Source organism: Centruroides vittatus, unplaced genomic scaffold (assembly GCF_030686945.1).
Source record: "Centruroides vittatus isolate TY-2023 unplaced genomic scaffold, ASM3068694v2 contig_397, whole genome shotgun sequence".
Classification (NCBI taxonomy): domain Eukaryota; kingdom Metazoa; phylum Arthropoda; class Arachnida; order Scorpiones; family Buthidae; genus Centruroides; species Centruroides vittatus.
In genome coordinates this window covers 202,695-226,780 of record NW_027122212.1, presented here as the reverse complement: position 1 = coordinate 226,780, position 24,086 = coordinate 202,695, and the positions used below count along the sequence as shown (strand labels likewise).

The following is a 24,086-nucleotide window of genomic DNA, read 5'->3' as shown; positions in this document are numbered from 1 at the left end:
AACTAGTTTTAACTTTTAACATTAGTTAAAACTAATTTTAGCTACATAAATATGTTTGGGGGAAATAAATAAAGTGATGATTGGGATTAAAACATTTGTATTATTTAATAGGATATTTATTGAAAATATTGGTCCCACATCTGTGTTATTAACATTAATTAACCCTTTGTCGCTGAAGTCACTGATCGATCGGTACCCTGGCTTTTTAAGCAAAACTTCGAGGGTATCAATTCATTGTTACTTTGGTAAATATCGATTTTTGTAAAATTTATTAACAACAGATATAATCTCATTCGATATGAAGTGAATAAAGTATAATAATTCATTATATTAGTTGATAGCAGTATAAAATTTTGATTTCAAACAAATGTTTGATATAATGTGCGATAATTTCACAACGAATAAACATACATGCATAAGTGTTATATCGAATTGTACAAAACAATATTCTATGTCTTTCTGGCTCAGTGCCAGCAAACAACTATGTAACTAGACAATGTTAATTTTCACAAAATGTTACAAATTATCAAGTTTATGTGTCAGTTCTGGTATATATTATTTTTTTTCTTATAAATTTTTCTAATAAAATGTATTGAAAAATATGGTATTTAAAACTAAAGTTATTAATAAATGTAAGTGATTTTTTTCATATAGATATAATGATAATTTGATTTTTGGTGAACTTTTAAAATAATATCACCTGACTGACCTATATTGCCTTAGGAGGGATTGCAAAATAAATGTAAACAAGATGTCGGGGGAAAAGGGTTAAAGTGATATGAAATTCATCATACACTACAGGAACGTGTTAGCTGAATGACCTTGGTCGAAAGTTTTTACTAAGCCATTTTGTTAAAACCCGTTTTGTCTAGTTATAACAATGACATCCAGTAAAAACTAGTTTCAACTAGTTAGTTAACATGTTTTAACTAAAAACGGGTTTTTACTGTAACATATATATATAATAACAACTCAAAGCCCAATGCATATAATGAAATAACCAACCAGAAGGTTCTAAATTAGTGATGTAACGAATATTCAGTTACTACCCGGTATTTGGCCTATTAGGCCTATTTTTCGCTATTTGGCCGGATACCTAAAAACAGGAGTAAGAAATAACAAAAACCCAGTAAATTAATCATTTTGGTAACTTTTATTAATGCTGAACATTAAATTATCATTATTAAGGTTAGCAAGCAATAGCATCTAACTCAAGTATCTTAACTCTAGTATTAAATTATTTCGTAATTAAATAATATTATAGCCTTTATCTAGCCGGATATCTTATGGCAGTGGTCCCCAACCCTATGCCCGCGGGCACCATAGCGCCTGCCGATTGTTTTACGTGTGCCCGCCGCTGTGAGACCACGATAAAAATAAAAATATTTCAGTTTTCAATAAAATGCTATGTAAAAGTTTATTCGTTTTTAATGATTAACCACTCAAAAGTAGAAATGGCGTCCAACACAAATAAAAGCACAAAGCGAAATGCGACCGATCTGTTTTTCCCCTCCGCCAAATCTTCACCAACTAAATTTCCCATACCTGAAATGAAATAAACCGGTTCGTTCTGAATATCATAAAATCAAAGTACAGATCACGACTTACAGATGAACACCTTGATGATTGCTTACGAGCAGGAATATCATCATACTCTTCTAATTACGAAGCAATGGCCAATGAAATGCAATGCCAACAATCACATTTACTTTCAGATTTATATTTTTTATAAAGAACTTTTATACTCTGTAGATTTTGTATGCATTGTTTAGTAATTACTTGTTTTGTAAATTGTTGTTTGTAAATTATTGTTAATTGTTGTTTTGTAAATTATTGTTAATAGTCTTGTGTATGTTTTATTACATTTTTGGAATTAAATGTTTTCTGTACATTATGTGTATGTATTATTAACTATGTCCAAGTATAAATTAACCTTGAAAAATAAATGATGCTTGCCATCCGGCCGGTATTCTAGAATGTGCTCTTAGGTACAAAAAGGTTGGGGACCCCTGTCTTATGGCATTGATGGCGTGTAGGTTAGAATGTATCAGACATTAATGTTATTGTTTAGTTAATTATGTTATATTCGTATTTGGGTATATTTTAATATTTTTTACGATATTTTAAAATGATTTATGAAAAGTTTTATTGAAACTTATTGTATTTAATGAAAGAATTATTTATCTATTTCTAGAAGATGAGTAACTAATATATAATTTACTTTATATATAAAGCAAAGAATGAGCATTTCTCATTATATACAAAAGATAACATTTGAAATCATGTTAATTTTAAAAATATTGACAAAAACAATAGCAACAAAATATCACAAAACTTCACAAATAGAAACCCCCCAATAATATATTTGAACTGTTCCACAACTGGGGAGAAATTAGAACATATGTCCCCACTAAAGTATATCCTTATGGCACTATTCAGTCTACAAATATGTAGTAAAAACAAAATTTTAGTGCTTAATTCAAGAGTTAAAATGATCGATTGCAAATAAAATAACTTGTAAGTTATAACTTACATCTAAATACCAACAACTGCCAAATCATATCGTGCTATTTACGGCTATTACATAAATTATAAACCAATTTGGCATTAGAGGTAGACATTAGACTCCATCTCATATTAACTTTAATAATTATAATTTAATTTATTAATTTAAATAATTTAAACTGGTAGAAAAAATCATAGTGACAGTGGGCCAATTGAGAGCAGGGTGTGCGATCCTTGCCATAATATGGTTTGCGCGCCAATTGTCGTAAATGCGTTAATCAAACCGAATAGTTTGGCCGAATATTTGGCCATTCGGCCACGCTCCTGGCCGAATTTAGTGGATATTTTTACGGACTAAGACGCAATTTTTTCTTCGAAAAATTGCCTCCAAAATTCAGGTGCGTCTTATAGTCTGTAACGTCTTATAGTCCATAAAATACGGTACTATTTGTTACATCACTATTCTAAATTTATTTAACAATTTATTTAAATTATAATTATTAATTTAGTTAACTCTTTAAGCACTAAAATTTTTGTTTTTACTACGTATTTATAGACTGAATACTTTTTACCCTAAGGCTATACTTTAGTGGGAACATATGGTCTAGTTTCTCCCCAAGGTCCTAGAATATAAGGTTAGCTCATAGAGAAGGAACGCTTCTCATTGGTTGCTTATTTGACGTCATTCCTAGTCGAAAAGGAAATATCTTACTATGTCCTTATGGTAAAAACATTACCGATCAGAGGCTTGTAGCTTTAATTACACGCTAATATTTCATTAATTACGATTTATATTTTATTAAATGTAAATAAAAATGGATTATAAATAAGAAAAATCCGGAATATTGAGCAAATCTTCGTAATTTTTACGTGTAAGGTTGAAATTAAAATGCGTTTTTCTAATTTGTAAATGAAATCAATTTTATCAATTTTATGATATTATAACAATAATAGTTTCTTAAAAGATTAATTTTGGTAAATCCTACGTAGGTGATTTAATTTATATCATCAAACGACTTCTTTTTTAAAACTAAAAATTATATTGGTCTATTTTTTAATTTTTAATATTCATGTACCAAAAACGATATTATTTACTCATACATATACAAAAATAACTTTATAAAAAGAACAATTTTTTATGTTATAAACATATTATTGATATCAATATATACAAATTAAGTGTTATGTAAAAACAATTAAATCAGGTACAAAATTTTTTTAATATTTTAAATATATATATATATATATTTTTTTGTATTTTCTCACAATCCATCCTGCTAAATATTGTAATCCATCATTTTTTAATTTTACATTTTCCTGAGATATCTCACATAAATCATCATCATCATTTACATTGCATAAATTTTCAGATATTCCTTGTTCTTTAGAACTAGACATATCTGAAACTTCTTGCAGTAAATCTGCCTCTTCAAACATTTCATTTATTAAATAATTTTCAACTATCTGATCTTCTGTGTTTAATTTATTTTGCAATATTCTTCGTCATTTGCCTAAAATTTTCATTCTTACTCTATATATTACTTCGAGTGGACTAGGATGATCATATAAACCACCTCTAGTTTGAATCTGTGAAAATAGATTTTCTAAAGAATCCTGATTTACTTTACATGTTAAGATATAATGGTATTTAGGAAATTTTGAACTAAGGTCGAAAAATAAATCTTTGATAGATTTAATAGATATAAGCATTCCTTTTTGAAATGTTTGAAGTGATTGTTTAGATACACATCTCATACTTTCAATTATTCTGTAAGTATTATCAAGTATATTATTTTGTTCATTTATGTTAATGCCATAAGCACATTTGGAGGAATAATCAATTTTGTAATGAAAATTGGGTGTTGAACTATTCATAACATCAAACCATGCATTAACTGATGATATAAATTCATAAGCTGCTAAGGCATTTTCAGTTTTAATATATCTTTTAATAGCAATAGCTGTAGAGTTAGAAAATAGTATATATTATTTCCATTAGATGGATGTATAAATTTAGTATTGAATATATTTATCCCTAATTCCTTCCATAATCCTATATTTTGTCCACCACAGTCACTAACAACAGCAACAACAGTATATCCTGCATCAAAAAGTTTTGAAATAACAGTAAATAACAGTTTTTTTTTCATTTTAACATCAAAATCCAAGTAAACTGGTTGTTTCCATGATGCAAATAGTCCTCTTGCCATCATTACTAAAACTTGATTATTGGGTCCAATAAATTTATCTCTCACTTTATCATATTCATATATATACTCTTTACCTGAAATATCAGTAAAATGTTAAAACAAAAAATTAAAATAATTATTGAATTATGTGGTTTTATCAATATGAGTACAGTATATACAGTATTTACCTTCATCTCATCAAACTGAAGAACTGTAAGTTTTTCCTCTTCTGAAAGTTCAAAGCCTTTAATTTTCATGATGTTTGTAACATCATTTAATATGCCTTGACAAAGAATTATTTTTGAAGCCCATCGTCGAAGTGTCGAAACTGCAGGTAACGGGATATTCATTTGATTTCTTAAGTATAAATATGATCTTATGCTTAAATATCTCAAAGTAAATGCCAAATTCATATCTTCTTTCTTCCATTTAATTTTCTTTTTCTCTCCAGCAGATTATATATTTGTGTTTCTGTAAAGGTACCTTTCAATATTGATATAACAAAATCTTTTTCATTTTTTTCAATTTTTCATGTTCTTTTTGAATGATGACAGTTTTACTTTTCAACAATTTCAGATTTCTTTGGATTGCTTGCGTTCTTATCTCAATATGTTTAATCTTCATTTTTAAAATAGAATTTTCATGTTTAAATTTAAAATTAAGATCTTCTAAAGTTTTACAATTGTTACATTTGTTAAGAGATTCTTCTGATTTATCCTGTTTATTTACATCTAAACGTTTTTCTATCAAATTTTTTCTTCTTTTTTTTTAATAAACGATTCTTTCTTTCATTTGACTGCTTAATATTTTCATTTTCTATATTTCCTAAATTTACTGTCAATAAAGAAGTTTTCTTTAGTTTAGGTCTTGCCAATAAACCTAATAATTGGGCTTTTAAATTTCTCTCAAAATCATTTTCTGTGAAATGATCAGAGCAAACATGAAAAAAATCAGGATTAAATTTATCTTTTACAATTATGGATCCATTTTCTCCTTATTATTGGATCTTTAGGAAATGTAAAATAACTAACTTTCCTGTTTAATAACTTTGTTTTACAATAGCTTTTATTACAAGTTGCAACAGCACATGTTGCTCTTGGCATCTAAAAAAAATAATAATAAAATTTAGGTATTTTTTTATTTTTCCAAATAAGTCTAATCAAGATATAATATTCTGAAGTGGTAAAAAGTAGTATTAACATTTCTTACATAAAAATTATTATACGAATAAATAACACTACAATAAATTTATACTAAATATATAAAACATTTTTATATTTTGCATTTCTATGCATTTTACGTAAATATGCATATTTTAAAAAGTTATATTAATTAATAATAAACAATATTTCTTTTTACACCTCGAGTTATCTTAAAAGTGTCACCATCCTGTTACGGGGCCAGCTTATTATTTGTAGTCGTCGTTTTATCGTGCAGATACTATTTTTATACATGCAGAAAACTATTCTTAGTATTTTAAAGTATTTTAGTAATAAATATATTTTATCCGCAACCATATTCTGTAATTTCTACAGAACGAAGAGTAAAGACAACAACAGATTATCAAACGGTTCTAGGAACAGATTTGTTACTTCCGTACAATTTTTATCGACATAATTATGTTTAATAATAGTAATAACGATAGATATATTTACCTTCGAAGATTATGAGTCTAAAAACGCTGAACAAAGTAACCAAAATAGTGAAATTCCAAAATTTTCTTCCCTCGCTTACTGTGGTAGAACAGTCGCTCGACCACGGATCGACTAGGGATGACGTATATCCGGAATCTGGAAGGAAGTGGCTAAATCGGCTGTATGAGCTAACCTTATATTCTAGGACCTTGGTTTCTCCCCACTTGTGGAACAGTTCAACTATATTATTGGGGGTTTCTATTTGTGAAGTTTTGTGATATTTTTTTGCTATTGTTTTTGTCAATATTTTTTAAATTAACATTATTTTAAATGTTATCTTTTGTATATAATGAGAAATGCTCATTCTTTGCTTTATATATAAAATAAATTATATATTAGTTACTCGTCTTCTAGAAATAAATAAATAATCCTTTCATTAAATATGATAAGTTTCAATAAAATGTTTCGTAAATCATTTTAAAATATCCAAAAAAAATATTAAAATATACGCGAAAATGAACATAACATTAATTAACTAGAGTATTAAACACAAGATCATGTTATTAATCAATCACGTGGCTTCTTTTCCATCTTTATTTAATTGATTTAATTGATTGATTTAATCAATTAAATAAAGGTGGAAAAGAAGCCACGTGATTGATTAATAACACGATCTTGTGTTTAATACTCTCAAAAATTCAGTACAACACGGTTTCAAAACAACAAATTAATTAACTAAACAAAAACATTAATACCTGATACATTCTAACCTACATGCCATCAATGCCATAAGATATCGGGCTAGATAAAGGCTATAATATTATTTAATTACAAAATAATTTGGTACTAGAGTTAGATGCTATTTCTTATTAACTTCAATAATTATAATTTAATTAATTAATTTTAAATAATTTAGAATAATTACGAAATTTAAATAATTATTTCTTAAATAATATTATAGCCTTTATCTAGCTCGATAACTTACGACGTTGATAGCATGTAACATAATTAACGATATAAAGTAAATCTGCATTATAACGATAAATAATATATTATAAAATAAGATAAATATAAATAAGATAATCTAAATATAAAAAACAAGAAGAAGTCAGAAAAAGAGTAAATAACATTTCATTCAATACAATAATATTTAATTTATATAAAAAAATATACAGTACATACAAAAACAACAAAGATTTTCTGAACATAACACTGACATTCGATATCACTTTTAAATGAAAATGAACTCAACTGAGCGGGAAGGGAGTAGACCAAACGTAAACAATTTGTAAAACGAAACCAGTAAAACAATTTTTCATTAGGTCGACTTCATTTTGAACGGATTAAGTTGATTTAGGCCAACTTCATGTTTAAAGAGTTAAGACATGGTGCCTAACATCTACCTCTAATGTCAAATTACTTTATCTCAGTCATTTAATTAGCAGTTTTTAGCCCAATATTTAAGGCGATCATTGGTTATTTCAATCCTTTTCATTGACTAGCAGCTTGAATGTATGGGGTTTATGCTTGTATGCATCAACATAGGATACTATCTCTCTGTATGTAAAGAGTGCATAGAACACTCATATGTTATCACTTTATAATAGAGTTACTGAGAAGCATCTCTTGGTGGGGGTATTACTCTGTTGGTCATTTAGCTCACTTCTTTACCCATGCACCATTTCATACACTAAGCCTTTAGCATAGCCTTAGTGACTTCCACAATACACTTTAGTTCTGCCCTTGTCTTGCATATGGTTGCAATGGGTATAGACCCTTCTATTGAGGACTTTAAGGGCAACCTTCTTATAGTGGTTCATTGGATTTGGCCAGTTTATATATATATATTATTGGAATGCAGCCCAGTTTATAATAGACCTTAGAGTTAAAGCCACTACCATTAAAAGAGATGCTAAGATCTAAAAAATGCATTTCTTTATTGCTCATTTGATCCAATTCAAGAGCTGAGCCTAAACAGATTGTCATTCATGTTTGCAAGAAACTGACATTAGTCTTAGTTTTCCAGCTGATAAATACATCATCAATGTTTTTTTGTATATTTCAATATTAGAGAGGAACTTATGGCCTTTAGGAGACATATCATCATTTCAGCTAGTTCTCCAGATAAGGGGCTAATCATAGGCACTCCTCTTTTTTTGAAGGCAAACTTTGCCATCTAGATGAAAATAGGTGTAACAAACACACTAATGTTAGGTTTCTTCCAGCAAAATAGTGAAAAAATTAACACGAAACAAACACTTTCAGTTTATCCTGCTAGGAGAAACATAAGGTCAGTGTATTTGTTATTTTATTTATTTTTCTGGTTTGTTAACACTTCCCCCACGGGGGAAGTGTTAAGAGAAAGCGATGTTCAAGATTTACAGGCACAGATGTGGTTTTTTTTGCATTTTTGCAGAAATTTTGACCCATCTAAAAATTCTCTAATTAGTCTGGAAACAGGGAGTCCTAATTCTTGCACCCGTTGAAAACGGATAAGATTGGCTATAATGTAATAATCTTAATCTTTGCTATTGTTACTTTTTGCCCGAGCAACGCTGGGCTTATCTGCTAGTTTTAAAACAAATGTTTCAGCAATTGTTTTACTAATGATTTGCTAGATTATGTGAAATGTTGCATTTACTTAGTTTTATTCTATTTTATTTAATAAAAATATCTAAAATTATTAAAAAGTTTAAAATAAGGAGATATATAACATTAAAATTTTGTTTTAAATTTTTTATACAGTAATACCTCAGTTTTTGTTGACTTCGGTTTTTGTCGATTGCCTTGGATTTTGTTGATGTGCCCAAGTGATATTGCTGCTAATTTTGCAAAAACAAAGGGCAACCCATGTGTTTTCTGGCTCTGTGTGATGTTATTTCTCATTATGTGAGCATTACCCTGCGACGGCCCACCATTGGCCAGAGTTTCCATTCCCTGAACACTGAATTCGGTCATGGGTTCGCACTTTGCCAAGATGGGCTGGCTGTGTAGAGTTTTCTGGGTTTTCTCCACGTCTGTAACGCCTGAATAGGGGCCAGTTACCCTTAAACAGACCTCCCGGAAGGCATTATTCCCTGCGATACGACTATCATAAATGCATACAACTACTGTTACATGACAATTACTTCACACTTTACTACAGGGCGATATAGGCTAGAAGCTCATGTCCAACTAGCTTCTACAAGACAAGACATTACCCTGTGTGTCTAGCCGAACAATTCCATCACTTTCCTTTAGATTAGTCTTTTATATTAATTTCTTATTGTATGTAACATTATATTAATTCTCTATAAAATTTGTTTTTGATATGTATTTTGGAGTGTCTAGAACGAATTCTTTGCTGTCGCTGTTGCTAAACACTAGGAGTTTGATTGCGGGTTTGCGCCATGCTTGGACGGGCTGGCCATGTGGAGTTTTGCGGGTTTTCTCCACCTTTGTAACACCTGAATTACAGTTTTCCTTACAAGACCTCCCATAAGACATTTCCCCTCATGTAAGATTGCACACCAGAGAAGGCAACAGGGAACCACTCTGGTTGTAACTTCCTCCAGGATACACCTTGGCACCCTAACTAACCACTTATTAACCTGTGTCAGGTGCTTGCCGACATCAGGATCTCTGATATGGCACACAGAGAGAGAGAGAACGAATTAATTGGATTTTGATTCATGTGGAAATAATTGCCTTTGTTTTCGTCGGTTTTGGATTTTGCTGATTGTTTTCGGCTGGATTATCAACGAAAACTGGGGTATTACTATATATATAATTGAATATATATGATCATCCACTGTCAGATGGAAGGAAACTGCTAGGGATAACTGAATTTCCTTCAAATCAATTGGGAATCTCTGATGACAATGCCAGCTACAACAGCTGGCATTGTATGGCTGCATATGCTGGCATGTTGTGCATTGGAGATCTTGAGTTATCAGCATCACCATTGCAGAGAGCTGGGAGTCACTTGTCACTGGTGGAAATCAACATTGATATGGTAGATGAAAGCATCAGTGATGATTTAGCAGCTTTGAAATGGGCAAGTTTGTTCCTATAATTGATAAGGACATTTGTCCTTTCTAAAAAGTCTAGTCTGAGGATTAAATTATGATTGCATTTGCACAGTTGAAGAATAAGAAATTTGATGGGGATGACTAGAATCAGATGGTATCTAGATGGTGTGTTGGCCAAGAATGTTTAACAGTGTTCCATCTATGCTGGAAATGTACATTGTTGTTTCAATTAAAACTTCATGTAGCTTCTGTCAAAGTTTGTCAGCTTACAGAAATGGCAATGTTGACCAGGACCTGTATTTCTACAGAGTTTATGACAACAGGCACATGTCAATGGCAGAGAAGTATGGCACCAACAGTTGGAGGATTTTGGCAAGGTAAGTTGTCCTTGCCTCCAAAGGTTGCCTAATTTAGTTTTTTAGCAGTTAGAAGATAGGCAAAGGATCATAGTCATTGGATCTAATCAGTGCTGATGTGGGTTATTAAAATGTTGATGTTTGACACCTTCTTGGGCTCATACTTGTTGAAGCAGAGTCCAGTACTTATTTAACACGTTGACTGCCACGTGACTTTTCAGGATTCTGTTGTAAAACGCCAACTTAATTTAATTATATTATATTATTAAAAACTCTAATCAGAGTACATAAAAATAATCAAAAAGCATATAGAATGTGTTTTTCTTAAAATAAAGGTATTACGAATTATCTCGTAGTTGGCTTATGTAACAGAAAGCTCTTCGCTAAAGCCAAACTATGAGTTAATTCGTGCACAGACACGATTCGTCCTGTCACTTCGCTACAGCCAATCGGAGATGTGCGTCTAAATTCATTAGTAATAAATCGGATATAGAGGCGAGCACATCACATTTACGTCTTTTTTGAGAGTGTTATTTTTTATTTATTTTTATAATCAAATTATAAATATCCCAATATGGATAAGAAAAGACCACTGACTAAAAAACAACTTGATTACTACACTAATCTAAGTGATTCAGAATCTGACAAAATTTTTGGTGAGGATGGTAACGACAGTAGCGATTATGTACCATCTGAGGATTCAAGTGAGGACAGTGATTATGACGTCGTCTCCGAACCTGAAGATGAGACTATTCTCGAACCTGGAGGCAATGACGATACATCTCAAGCAACCACATCAAATTCAAACGATAATTTGTGGACAGAAACTCAACATAATCCTGAACTATTTATTTTCCAAGAAAATGTTGGTTTGAAATTGGATACGACAAACCTTACAGTGCAAATGCTGGTAGACCTATTTTTTTCGGAAGAATTTCTTGCATTACTGGTCGAACAAACGAATTTGTATGCTGCACAAGAAATTGCAAAACATAAAGAAATAAAAAAATCTAAAAGGGTATCACAGTGGAAAGACGTCAGCACTGCAGAAATGAAAGTTTTTATTGGACTTGTATTACAAATGGGTCCTTGTTCTTTTCCTTCAATAGAACATTACTGGAGCACAAACGAATTGTATAATATAATGTTTTGGCGATCACATATGAGTCGAAATAAATTCCAATTGTTACTGCGTTATTTTCATTTAGTTGATAGCTCAATACCATCTTCTGACAGATTATATAAGGTAAGACCTATACTAAACCATTTCAATAATATTATGCACCAAAACTATGTGCCTGATAAAAATATGTGTATCGATGAATCAATGATGTTGTGGCGTGGAAGATTGCATTTTCGCCAGTACATAAAAAATAAAAAACACAAATACGGTGTCAAACTGTATGAACTATGTGAATCCGATGGTATTGTTATGAAAATATCAATTTACAGTGGAAAATCTGAAGGAATTGACAGTAATTTAGGCCACACTACTGATGTTGTCTTACACTTACTTGAAGACTATCTTGATAAGGGATATGCCGTATACATGGATAATTTTTATAATTCTGTTGCTCTTACGAAATTACTGACTACACAAAAAACTTGTGTGTGTGGAACTCTGCGAAATAACAGAAAGGAAAATCCCAGAGATGTGGTAAATCGAAAACTGAAAAAGGGGGAGTTTATTTGGCAGCGAAATGGTCCTGTTACTGTATGTAAATGGAAAGACAAACGAGAAGTCCTTACCATTTCAAACATGCATGTTGTTGAAATGGTAGAGGTGTTCAATCGCAATGGAAAATGTTCGATGAAACCGAATATAATTTGAGATTATAATCATGGAATGTCTGGCATTGACCGATCAGATCAAATGCTATCGTACTACACAGCTCTAAGAAAGACTATTAGATGGCCCAAAAAGGTTGCATTACATATTATAGAGATATATATATATAATGCGCACAAACTCTTTCAAAAAACAACTTCTAAAATAAAACTTATAAAGTTTAGAGAAGCATTCGTCAAAGCGTTGATTGGAGAAGAGATTCAACCAGTTTCAAAAAAAATTAAATTGCAAGAGCTTCACTATTTACAGAGTATCCCACCTACTCAGAAAAAACAACATCCGACAAAGCCATGTCGAATTTGTACCAAAGCTAAAAAACGCCGAGAAACGCGTTATTTCTGTCCAGTCTGTCCAGAGAAGCCAGCCCTTTGCATAGAAGATTGTTTTAAAAATTATCACAAACAATAAAAATATTGTTTTGCTTTCAATTTTGAATAAACTTTTTATGATTATATTTTCTGTTCATTTATTAATAAATGTTCTGTTCATGTAAGCCAAACTTGATTTTTTGTTCTTGCCCCTGAAGCTATCTATTCATATTTACACTGATATACTACGAATTACATCGTAGCTGCACAAATATGGCAAGGAAACAAACTACGATATAACTTGTAGGTGGCGTCCTAGGCAGAAACGGTAACTACGAGTCATCTCGTAGATGGCAGTCAACGTGTTAAGGGTTCTGGTATTGCTGGAACAGCTGGCCTCCAGTATCTCTTGGTAGCATGGAGTACAGTCAAACCTGTTTTTATGCGGGGGATAGGGACCGCATTAAAAAAAACGCATAAAAAAAAATCTCACGAAACTTCACGAATGGCTCTAAATAATAGTTTTCGCGACACAATTAAAAAATATTTTTTTTATGCGGTCAACAGGGACCGCATAAAAAAAGTCTCACATAGAAAATAACTCAAAACCGTACGAAATAGAATTTATTGACAACAGATGTCAGCACTTGACTGCATCGTCTGGTCTATCGTCTGTTTTACATATTTTTGTCCAGGTGGTGTTTTGTTGACTTAAAAAGTAAATTATTTCATTTTTCGCATATTCATGCAATAATATTACTAATTATAGCATAAATGCACTTATTAAAGTTTATTTAGCTATAATAAGTCAACGTAAGACATGACGAATCGCACGAGACTAGTCGCCAACTATACCGCACAAATTAAAAATTCGCATTAAAAAAATCGCACACATAAAAAGAGCGCATAAAAACAGGTTTGACTGTATTGTAAATTGGTTGCAGTAAGATGGTAGCTGACCAGGGTATGCTTGGTTCAATTCTTGACAATCTATCAGCAGTATCAAAGAGTGTCTTCTTGGTTCTTCTGTTGTTGGTTGGCACATTTTCTTGGCCAGAAATGATACAGACACTATTAGTTCTGGTCATTAGAAAATGGCATAGTCCATTACTCCAGATATTGAAGAACATATCAGTATGGTTCTGGAGTTCTTCCTAGATGATCTCTCAGATAAGCATTACATTCCTCCTTCATTGAAACTGACAGTTGTGTTTCTTAAATAGTAAAAAGTATGATTTTTGGCTTACTCTGCTGTTACATGATTTGGCAGCAGGTTGAGATGAAGGTGGTGGAAGTCATAACTTCAGTAATCAACAGCACATTGAACAGATCTTTGGTGATACCCTTCATCAGATGTTCCAGCTTTTCACTATCTGACATTTGTGCATCAGATTTGCAGCATAAGGCTTTGTTGAATGTGGAATTGGCCATCTTCTCTTGGTTCTCAAGGCATAGTTTGACATCTCTGAATGTTTCATGGACAACATTAGGAAAGAATGACCAGTTGACAATTTGGCTCTCATTAGTAAACTAGCATTTAGCAGTACTATCTAGAAAGAAGTAAACACTTCATTTTGTTTCACCTGTGATGAGCAACCTAGTCAGTCTTCTATCTAGCAATGGACATCCTTTGTTCCTTTCACCATGGTAGGTTGTGGGTTCCCAGCATTCCTGGGGGTGTAAACTGTTGATTGTGAAGCATCAACAGTTACAGGTTGGTTGATGTACAGTACCTGCATTGTGATGCATTTCTGGAGGAGTTTTGGCTTCAATGATTTTCTGATTTAGATTTTCTGTCATAAAGGTCTTGGGGATTACAGATTTAGGGTCTGTGTAACCTTTGTAGTTTTCTGCTATGTTGAATTTTGTTGGGCTTCTCATGTTTGTACCCATAACCTCCATCAAAAACATACCATGAACAAGTAATTAGAGTTCAGATGTAAACACTATTGACGGGACATGGATGCTACATAGAGAAGTAATAGAATAAGCTTAAAATAACTAAAATGAACTAAACAGAACAACAAATTAACACTAAGAAAATGAGAACAATAAACAAGTAAGTAGTGGCTTGAACAATCCATCACTGAAATTCAAAGTAAAATTAATTTTTTAGCACATTCATGTTTTCAAATGTTTTTAGCTTAGACTAATGAATGAATGTTTATTTTTCAGTTTCATATCTTTGATATGTTTTATAGTTTAATTTCAATTGTATAAAAAGTGAATTATAATGAAAACTTTCATATGTTTGTTTTGTGGATATCTTTAAATTCCATAGGTATTATTAATATTTGAAATAATTGTTTCAAGATAATTTGCTAACTATATTTTTTTCATATTTGTATCATTTACACAATTTTTATAATTTCATGCTCAATGATATCCATATTTTGTTTGATTTACAGGTGCTCATCGTTTCATTTTCAATAATACTCCTAGCTGTGAAGTGGTGCATGGAAGTTTGTATGCATGTCTTAGAGCGTTATTTGGATTATCTGTGACTGGAATTTTAGTGTGTATATTTTCTTCCATGTTAGTATATCAATTACTTAGTCATGAAAAGAAAAAATTATATTGGGAACAGGTAAGAAATTTTTACATAAGTTTATTTTCAAATATTTGTTTTTAGTTTAAATTGATGATGATAAAAAAATCATATTAATTTAGTGGCAAAGTTTATTAAAGTATTTGTCAGGTACTAAGTTATGAGTTTGAATAAAACTTTGGTCTGTTGGTATTTGAGTTCATTTATATAATAGAATTTCTTTTAAAAAGTGCACTTGTAATCTCAAAGTGTATTTGTATTTTGTTTAACTGAAGTAAAAATAAATATTCCTGTCAGAAAAAAAATCAGAAAAATGAATTTTAGGTTGAAAAAATGTTTCACTAACTCTCAAATTAGAAAATAAATATCATTACAGAAAATTCATTGAAATAAGATATAATTTCAAATAAAATCTATTATGCCAATAACATCAAATATAAATGCATTTAATTATTTGAAATATTCTGTACAAATTGGTTACAAAAACGTTTGATTCATTAGGTTTAAAATAGGTTTTGATAAATTAAAATTTAATCAAAACCTACTTTTAAAGTTTTCTTGATATTTATGAATTAAAATACTCATAAAATTGATTTTCAATTTCAGAAAGTTTTAATATATAATTTTCTTATATTTGAAATAAAAAAAAATTGATTTAGTGAAATAAATTTCAAGAACACCAAAATTTATATTAATTTTTTTAAGCTGTTTTTCTACTATTCTTCATAATAATAATACTAAAAAATATTTTATTCTTGCAATACTTTAGTTTTTATGTAATGTTTTAGTTAATTTAATTATAATGTGGCAACTCTTAAGATCATATATATATTTTAAAGTTTTGATTATTTTTGTCTTTTTAGTTGGAACTTCGTCGCAGATTTTTATACCGACGTCAATCTCATCATACATGTGGTTGTTATGAAGATTTATATTCTTGGCAACTTTGGGAAATGGTCGATTACAGACTTTTAAACCCACGTTATTTGGCTTCAAGTCCAGTTGGAGAAGAAGAAGAATCAAGGAATTTAGTTACTACTCCTTCTGTTCGTGGAGTTAGTTTTGGTGGAGGAAATCATCAAGCATCAGGATGGAGTTGGTTGCCCTGGCCTTGGCAAGATACAGTAAATCATAATGTTGTGCCAAACAGGACATCCGTTAACAATACTCGTTATAATCTAATGAGAAGACTTATATCTCGTAGTATTTGGGAACAACAAACAGTAACTCCAAGTTCTAATGCTCCACAAGAAACTACAGTTCAGAATGGTTCACCAAATTATCCACCATGGCGTAATGATTGCATGCATGTAATACAGCCTAACTTAAGAAGTGGAAATGATGTTTCTCAAGTACGATTTGGTATTCGTGCCAGAAATTCTGCTTATGGACGTGCAGCTGCCGGTCACAGACGCACACGATCGAATGATGGTATATTTCATCATTTACACATGAATACAACACCTCTTTTCACTCAACCATATCCTGTTCAAGATGGTTCAGGAGTGGTCTCTTGTCATTTAAATTATGAAGTACCACGTTACATGTGGGGTCCTCCACCACCATATTCTCAGCCAACTTCATTAGAGAATATTTCAACCCTGGAAAACGGAAATGATGGTCAAGAAATTATAGCAAACAGAGAATGCAATAGTAACAGAAGACTAGATGAGCAATTGAACAGAATTAGTAATATTGAAATAGAATCTACAGGGACACCACTTTCTTCAAAGAGAATGAATTCATTGAGAGAACATAAATTGATGTGTCGCAATTTTTCTTCAGATGCCATAACAATTACAATTGGAAACACTTCTTCAAATATGTGTAATCAAAATGAAAATTACAATTCAGATGATTGTAAAAGAGAGGATACTTGTGTTGTTGAAGTTCATGTTCCTTATTTAATTCATAAAAGTGATGTTGTTTTTAATACACTGCCAGCAAGAAGTTCCAAGAAGAAGCATCATAATCCATTTAAATCATTATCTAATATACCATTGTGTTTCTCTAAAAAATTGAATGGATTAAGAAATGATAAAAATTTAAGCTGTAATTTAGCTGTGATTGAAAAATGTTGTGAACTAAAGGAGGCATTGAACCATTCCATCAATTCAAAATGCTTAAGAGATAGAAAAAATACATTGTGCGATGCATTTTCATTGAAAACATTATCTGAACAACATCTTTGTGAGGATAAAAGTACTAATACTTCTATTTCAGAAGCTTCTCCTAGTTCATTGAGTTTCCATCCAACAATTGTGGAAATACCATCAGATTTTAAGTCAAGTGTAATAATAGCAACAAGTCCATCTACTCCAGTAACAGAAAATATCACATTACCAAATATTATATATGCTCAGTCCATGCCAAATTTAAGTCTTTCTAATTCCCTTACAATGTGTAGTGTACACAGAACTCCTTCCAGTGGCAATACATCCACATCTCAAGACTTTGCTGATTTTGAATTGGATGAAGATAGTTCACCAATTGAACTTGGTAGCCCTATTAAAGACTTCTCTCAGTTTTCAGATGGGACAGGCCATTGTAATGGTTCTCAATTGCTTACTTGTGCCCATTATGTTGATGGATATTTTGATAGATCAGACACTTCTAGCGATTCTTATGGCCCCTCCTGTGGAATCGTAAAGTGTATAGACGACAGACCATTCTCTGTAAATAATTTACCCAGCCCAATTCCTTCAGATGACGGAATGAATGAAGACAAGCATTCAGACATATTTTTGTCTGATTCTTCTAATAAAGAAAAACTGTGTGCACCACCAATTCAATTTTCAAATACCCCTAATAATATATCTCAAGGAGAAACATTGAAAGAATCTCCAACTATTATGTGTAATGCTGGAACACAGTGTGATTTAAATTCGCCTAACGAATTAGATTGTTTTTATGTGGCCACAGCCATTCGAGGAAGAAATCTAATTCCACTTCCACACAGTGACAGATCAGAAAATTTTGTAGTGACTGTAAAAGGTGTAAATGTTTAGATATTTATCAATCAAATGTTGTGTTTTTTGTTTATTTAATAGCATTGTATATAAGTTAATCTGGCAACCAAAATTGATCTTGTTGACAATTTTATCATCAACTTAATGTTTTATTTTATCATCAAGATCCTGTTTCAAGTTTTAATATGCTTAAAGTCAAATCAGCTCAAAATTTTTCAATGAGATATTAATAATAAAAATATTACCATTTTGATATTTGTGATTATGATGCAAAATTTATATATAGAGAAGACTTGTAATTCTCAAATTAATATTGAATGTTAATAATAATTCAGCTGGTTGACTTTAAGTGTAAATGTAAATTGATTTTATTGATGTTAATATGTTTCACTTTTAAAGTGCATTTACAATTTAAAAAAATGTTACATTTCATTTATTAATTGTTTTGCTTTTGTTATTAGATTTACCAACATCCACAATTTTTTAATAGTTTTTTCAGTGACAAGTGACTTTTTTAATGTGCCAAAATGTTTTTATGAAGTAGCTCAGCTCCCAATAATACAAGCCCAGCCCAAAATATCTCGCATTTTGTGAGATATAAATGTAGATCATACCGGTATATTCTTTGGTAATGATGGAGAGTAGAGTTGACGAATTATCATAAGAACATGAGAATTAGTGTTTTGAAAAAATTTTCAGAATGGAAAATATACTTTCAAGGTAATAATTGTAAAGGTTTTTCTTACGTGCAAATGTGCATTGAATTGTGTGAAAAATAAGATTTGAATAAGTACAAAATTTGTGTTGATATATTACTTAAAATGGTATGAATGATAATAAAGGAAAAAACAATTAGTATTGAGACTTGTTATTGTAATGTAAATTTTCAGTGTAAAATACATTCACTAACAGTTTAATTATTCTTAAATATCTTATTTTGTATCCTATTTTATTTTATACACTTTCAATAGAAAATTAGCTTAAATATTAGTGAATAAAATTTTTGTTTCATGAACAATTAAATTTGATATGATTTCTTATGTGAGATACCAGTACACTAAGAGATATGTGGTCATGATAAGCATATTCTCCTTTATAAGCTTGATTCTTGGTAAGACACGGGAAAGAATAATTTTATATCAAGATAGTAATCACATTTCTTTTATTAACATTGTTTGCTTAAAAATGTATGTTAAGAAATTCAAAATTAAATACTGATTGTTTTAAACAAAAGTATGATCAGTACATCTTAACATTGTTAAAAGCATATATTTATTTAGATCTCTTCCATTTTATTTCAGTTTTCTCATAGTCTCTCATCAAATAATTTTTTAAACTTTAATAGAATACAGTTATATTTAATAAGACATATAATGTATCAAATCTCTCAACAAAAAATATTCATGTTATGTAATAAAGTGCATAAATTTTGAATTTAAAGAAAGACGAAATTCTTGTTTAATCTTTGAAATATTTTTAATATAATTCTGGCATAAAAAGTTTAGTTCAAAATTTTTATTCACTAATAAGTAAGATATTTTCCTTATGCTAAATAAATTTTTACAATATTGCATAGTAGTTGGTATATAATAATGAAAAAATTTATTAAAACCTAATGAAAACTTTTAAGAAGTAAGAAAAAAGAATAACTCATTAAAATTTTTAACATTATTGATATACTATAAAGTTTAAATAAATTACTCAAAACACATGCATTTCTATGACTGATTGGCATATGCACTTTCATCTAAGGATGGCTAACTTACAGTGGGATATGATTGATCGTCATTAGTTTAAATTCTAAAATATCAAATGTAGGCAAAGGCCTTTGCAGAAAATTTTTCTGGGGGCACAGCTTGAAGACAAAAATTAAATTTAAAAAATTTTTTATTTAATTGTTTTAGGTTGTTTTACAAGATTATAGAATACAGTACTTTTATCAATATAAAAAGATAAAGCATCCCATGATTGAAGGTGTATGGCTACCTATCTCAATCGTTTTTATGATTGTAGTTTGTGGAAGTTTACTCAATCCCAGGGAGAGGCAAGTGCTCTATTTTCCTCTCTACGGATGCCCATGGATGTAGGTCTACCACTACATTTTATTTTTATAAAGTTTATTAATTCATTTTTATAAAATTATACTGTGAAACATAATTATATTTATTTGTTGCACAGCAATTGATTCTCCAGTTTAATTCCGTTTGATAGTCACTAAGGCATAAACTAATAGTAGTATTTATCATTCACCATAAAAATGAATTTTATTTTTATCTGTTACAATTCACGAGTTTTGCTTATCTTCGAGATACCCATTTGTGTATAATTTTGGGGTAACAAAGCAATTTCTAAAATAACATAAAGATTATGTTCCATTTCCTCATTTACTACCTGGACATGTTCTTTTTACTGTACCACAATCAGAAACAATGATGGATCATTCATTATCTCATACATCACAGTACTAATAATATGTATTGCTTGTTAAAAGATTTCATGCTTGAAATGTATACTTTATATTTCAAAGATTACAAATGGATTTTGTGTTTTAGCATGCCATGTTATCTATGATCAACTTGTTGGCCATGCCTGATCTGTTTAATTCAATTGGCAGATATCTTAAATATCCTAAATAAAATATTTTCATGTGATGGATTTTTTAAAGGAAATAAACTTTATCATAATTACTTGGTCATACGCTGAATTGATTACAAAATGAGTCAATTGTACCTTTTTTCTTAAATTTTTAACTCTGCCCAAGGGCATTAAGAGGGCAGTTTTCCATGCCCATCAAGGATTTGGCTAGGCTGCAATAGGGCAGATAAATAGTGAGGCTGGAGTCCGACTTATCCGACACAGATTGTTCATGGAAAATTTCTAGGGTTGCTCGCCCAGATTCAACTTCCAGAGTGGTAAGCTGATGCGTCAGGCATCTTAGCTGGCCCATCTCACTTCTCCATACGTACCGCATAGAAACTACTGATTCTTAAACCTTTATACATTGATTTATTTGCATGTGTAAAATTAATATTTAAATAAAAAGTACAACAATACAGGTAAAAAAACCATTAAAAGTACAGCATTATAGAATTTTACATAAAACTAAGTTAAAACAGAAAAGTTATGATTAAATTATAGAACTTATATAGAAATTACTTTTGACAAATGATGTTGGAGTTCTGTATGATCAAAAGAGTAATCAGAAATGTATTTCTGATTATTCTTATTATAATATCAAACTCAATTATTTTCTCTTTGTTTTTTAGCACAGAGAAAATGAGAGTTTGATAATATTAAATCTATAATTTGAAATAATTTAATCAAAATTGTTTATACAGTAATTTGTTACAATTCTTCTTTTAATTATCTTCTCTTTCTACTGTATTTAGATTGATTTGTTCTTATATGATGAGATTGAAGAAAGAAACAATCATCTAATAATATGGAACCAAAGTTTTTATTTAAAAATAATAAGTTAATTTTATTTATTTAAAAAATTGTTTTTTCTAAAAAATAGAATATCAATACAAATCTACTTTTTGTTTTATTTACTATTTGCATATTAACAGAACTATAATATTAAAGTTGTAATTTTGATGCTAGAAATGAAAATAGTCTGAAAACTAAATCTTGAAACAGTTTGACTTCTTGAAATAAAGCTTTTTAATAAATTTAGCAAAACAAACCATCAATTCAAATTAATTTATTTTTAAATTTTACTTCACAGAATCATTAAATTTTAAAATATTTGATTGAATAATTTATTCTAGATATGTACAAAATTAGTGTAGTTTACTTTTTAAATACTGTATATGGTTATCCTTCCAACATTAGGGGTCTCAAACTTTCAAATGCAGCAAAGGGCCAGTCAAATAGATGTATATCAGATGTGGGCTGCATTCAACATTATTGGTAAATTAAAATGTATTGTAATAAAAAAAACACTCTTTTGTTGCCAGGCCTTTATGACTTACGTAAACAGTTAGCCATTTGAATTTTTTGTTTAATCTCCGCAAAATGTTAGAAACATTGTTTAGAAAAGAAATCATCAAGGCCACAAGCTGCCAGTTTGTAACCCGATTTACACAAACAAGTGGTTTCACGAAAATAATGCATAAATGGAGCCATGAAAAGATATTTAAAATAGGAATTTGTTCCATATTCTCAAAATACAGTATTTACTCTTATTAGGAGTGTTTTAACTAAAGTTTTTTTAAAATATGCATCTAAGAAGTTACTGATGGCAAAAAGAAAAACAACTTTTTGATTAATTTTCATTTATTTCCATAAAGTTGATTATTTAAAGTTAAAAGTTTTTCAATTGCATTAAAGTGATTTCATGTAAATGGACAGATAACTGTAAAATTAAAAAAATATACTACTGTATACACTAGAAATATAATTTAAATTTTTTAAATTTGTTGGGATTTTATAAAATTTTTTTAGATCAATCATGATTAAACATATATATTTTTATGGCATAAATTATCAAAATAATTATACCTCACTTGTAATTTTATAATTTTAAATATAGGTCTTTGAGATTGATTAACCAAAACTAGTATTTTAAGTTTCAATATCATATATAATCTGAAAAATTAATTTTTTATGATGTTTATATATATTTTCACTTTTAAACTGTCAAGATTGATTAAAAGCTATATGAGAAACTTATAATTTTGTCATTAGTATGTCAGGCATGTGAATCTTTACTATATTAATTAACAGTTTTGGAATATGTATTACACTTATGCATTCCACAATTAATCCAACAAGAAATTCTTATTATTGAGACCATACAGAAATGAATGTTACTTTGCAAATTTATGTATTTCCAAAGTTTTAATTATAATATTGAAAAATATATCAGTTGTACAACACATTTTCTTAGCATGAAATAAATTATAACATTTTAAACATATACTTGTTTCTAATTTAATAAATTATTTACATTTTATATTTATGTATACCTATATCTATATACAAATTTAACAGCAACAGCACTAGATTTTAATATTAAACGATGCACCACAAGAACATCCTTGAGCAGCCAGTGGATTATTAATAATTCTGAAGGCGGATCGAATCAATTCCTCGTGGTAATCCAATGTAGATCCTTTAATATACTGCAAAGATATTTCATCCACAACTACTTTAACATCGCCTTGTTCAAACACTTTATCGTCGTCGTTAATTTTAGTATCTAATTCAAACTTGTATTGAAATCCAGAACATCCACCTCCGTCTACACCGATCCTTAAGAAATGTCCGTCTTTAGCTACACTGCGTAATTTCTGTATACATTTGTCAGAAAGAATAAGTGATTTATCTGTTTGATATTCTGCTCTTGTACTCGAAGAACAATATCGATTTGCTGTTTCGAAATTTCTCATCGCTCTCAGCTGCGTTCTAGCTATTTTAATGAACGATTTAGCGAAAATTACCATTTCAACGGTCGCCTAGAACATTGTAATTATTAAACTAGAAACAGATTTGATAAAAGTTACAGAAATAGAACCCTAAAGCAGAAGACGAAATAACACGTGACTGACTACTGCAGCGCTATAACGTTGCCAACTGAATTTTTTAAATTGCGCTAGATTCCTGCCCAAAAATCGCAACGCAAGAAAAAGTAATTAAAGGGGCTATAATATATTAAGATATAGATAATCGAAATCAATATTACTATTTGTTCATAATTGGTGGCCGGATGGCCGA

At 30.0% G+C, this 24,086-nt stretch overlaps 2 protein-coding genes across 2 annotated transcripts in view; one reads left to right on the top strand and one right to left on the bottom strand.

Annotated features, from left to right (window-relative positions):
• The window catches only part of LOC136976162 (uncharacterized), a 70,271-nt gene extending 51,045 nt beyond the window's left edge, over positions 1–19,226 (top strand). The window contains exons 6-7 of the mRNA XM_067271380.1: positions 15,260–15,438; positions 16,263–19,226. Coding sequence (XP_067127481.1) covers positions 15,260–15,438; positions 16,263–18,407 — 2,324 coding nt within the window. The 3' untranslated portion in view covers positions 18,408–19,226. The remainder of the gene's footprint in view (positions 1–15,259; positions 15,439–16,262) is intronic.
• Positions 19,227–23,371: 4,145 nt separating this feature from the next.
• On the bottom strand, positions 23,372–23,815 carry LOC136976185 (iron-sulfur cluster assembly 2 homolog, mitochondrial). Its single transcript, XM_067271413.1, has one exon. The coding sequence runs from the start codon at positions 23,813–23,815 to the stop codon at positions 23,372–23,374; it is 444 nt and encodes a 147-aa protein (XP_067127514.1).
• Between the last annotated feature and the right edge of the window lie 271 nt (positions 23,816–24,086).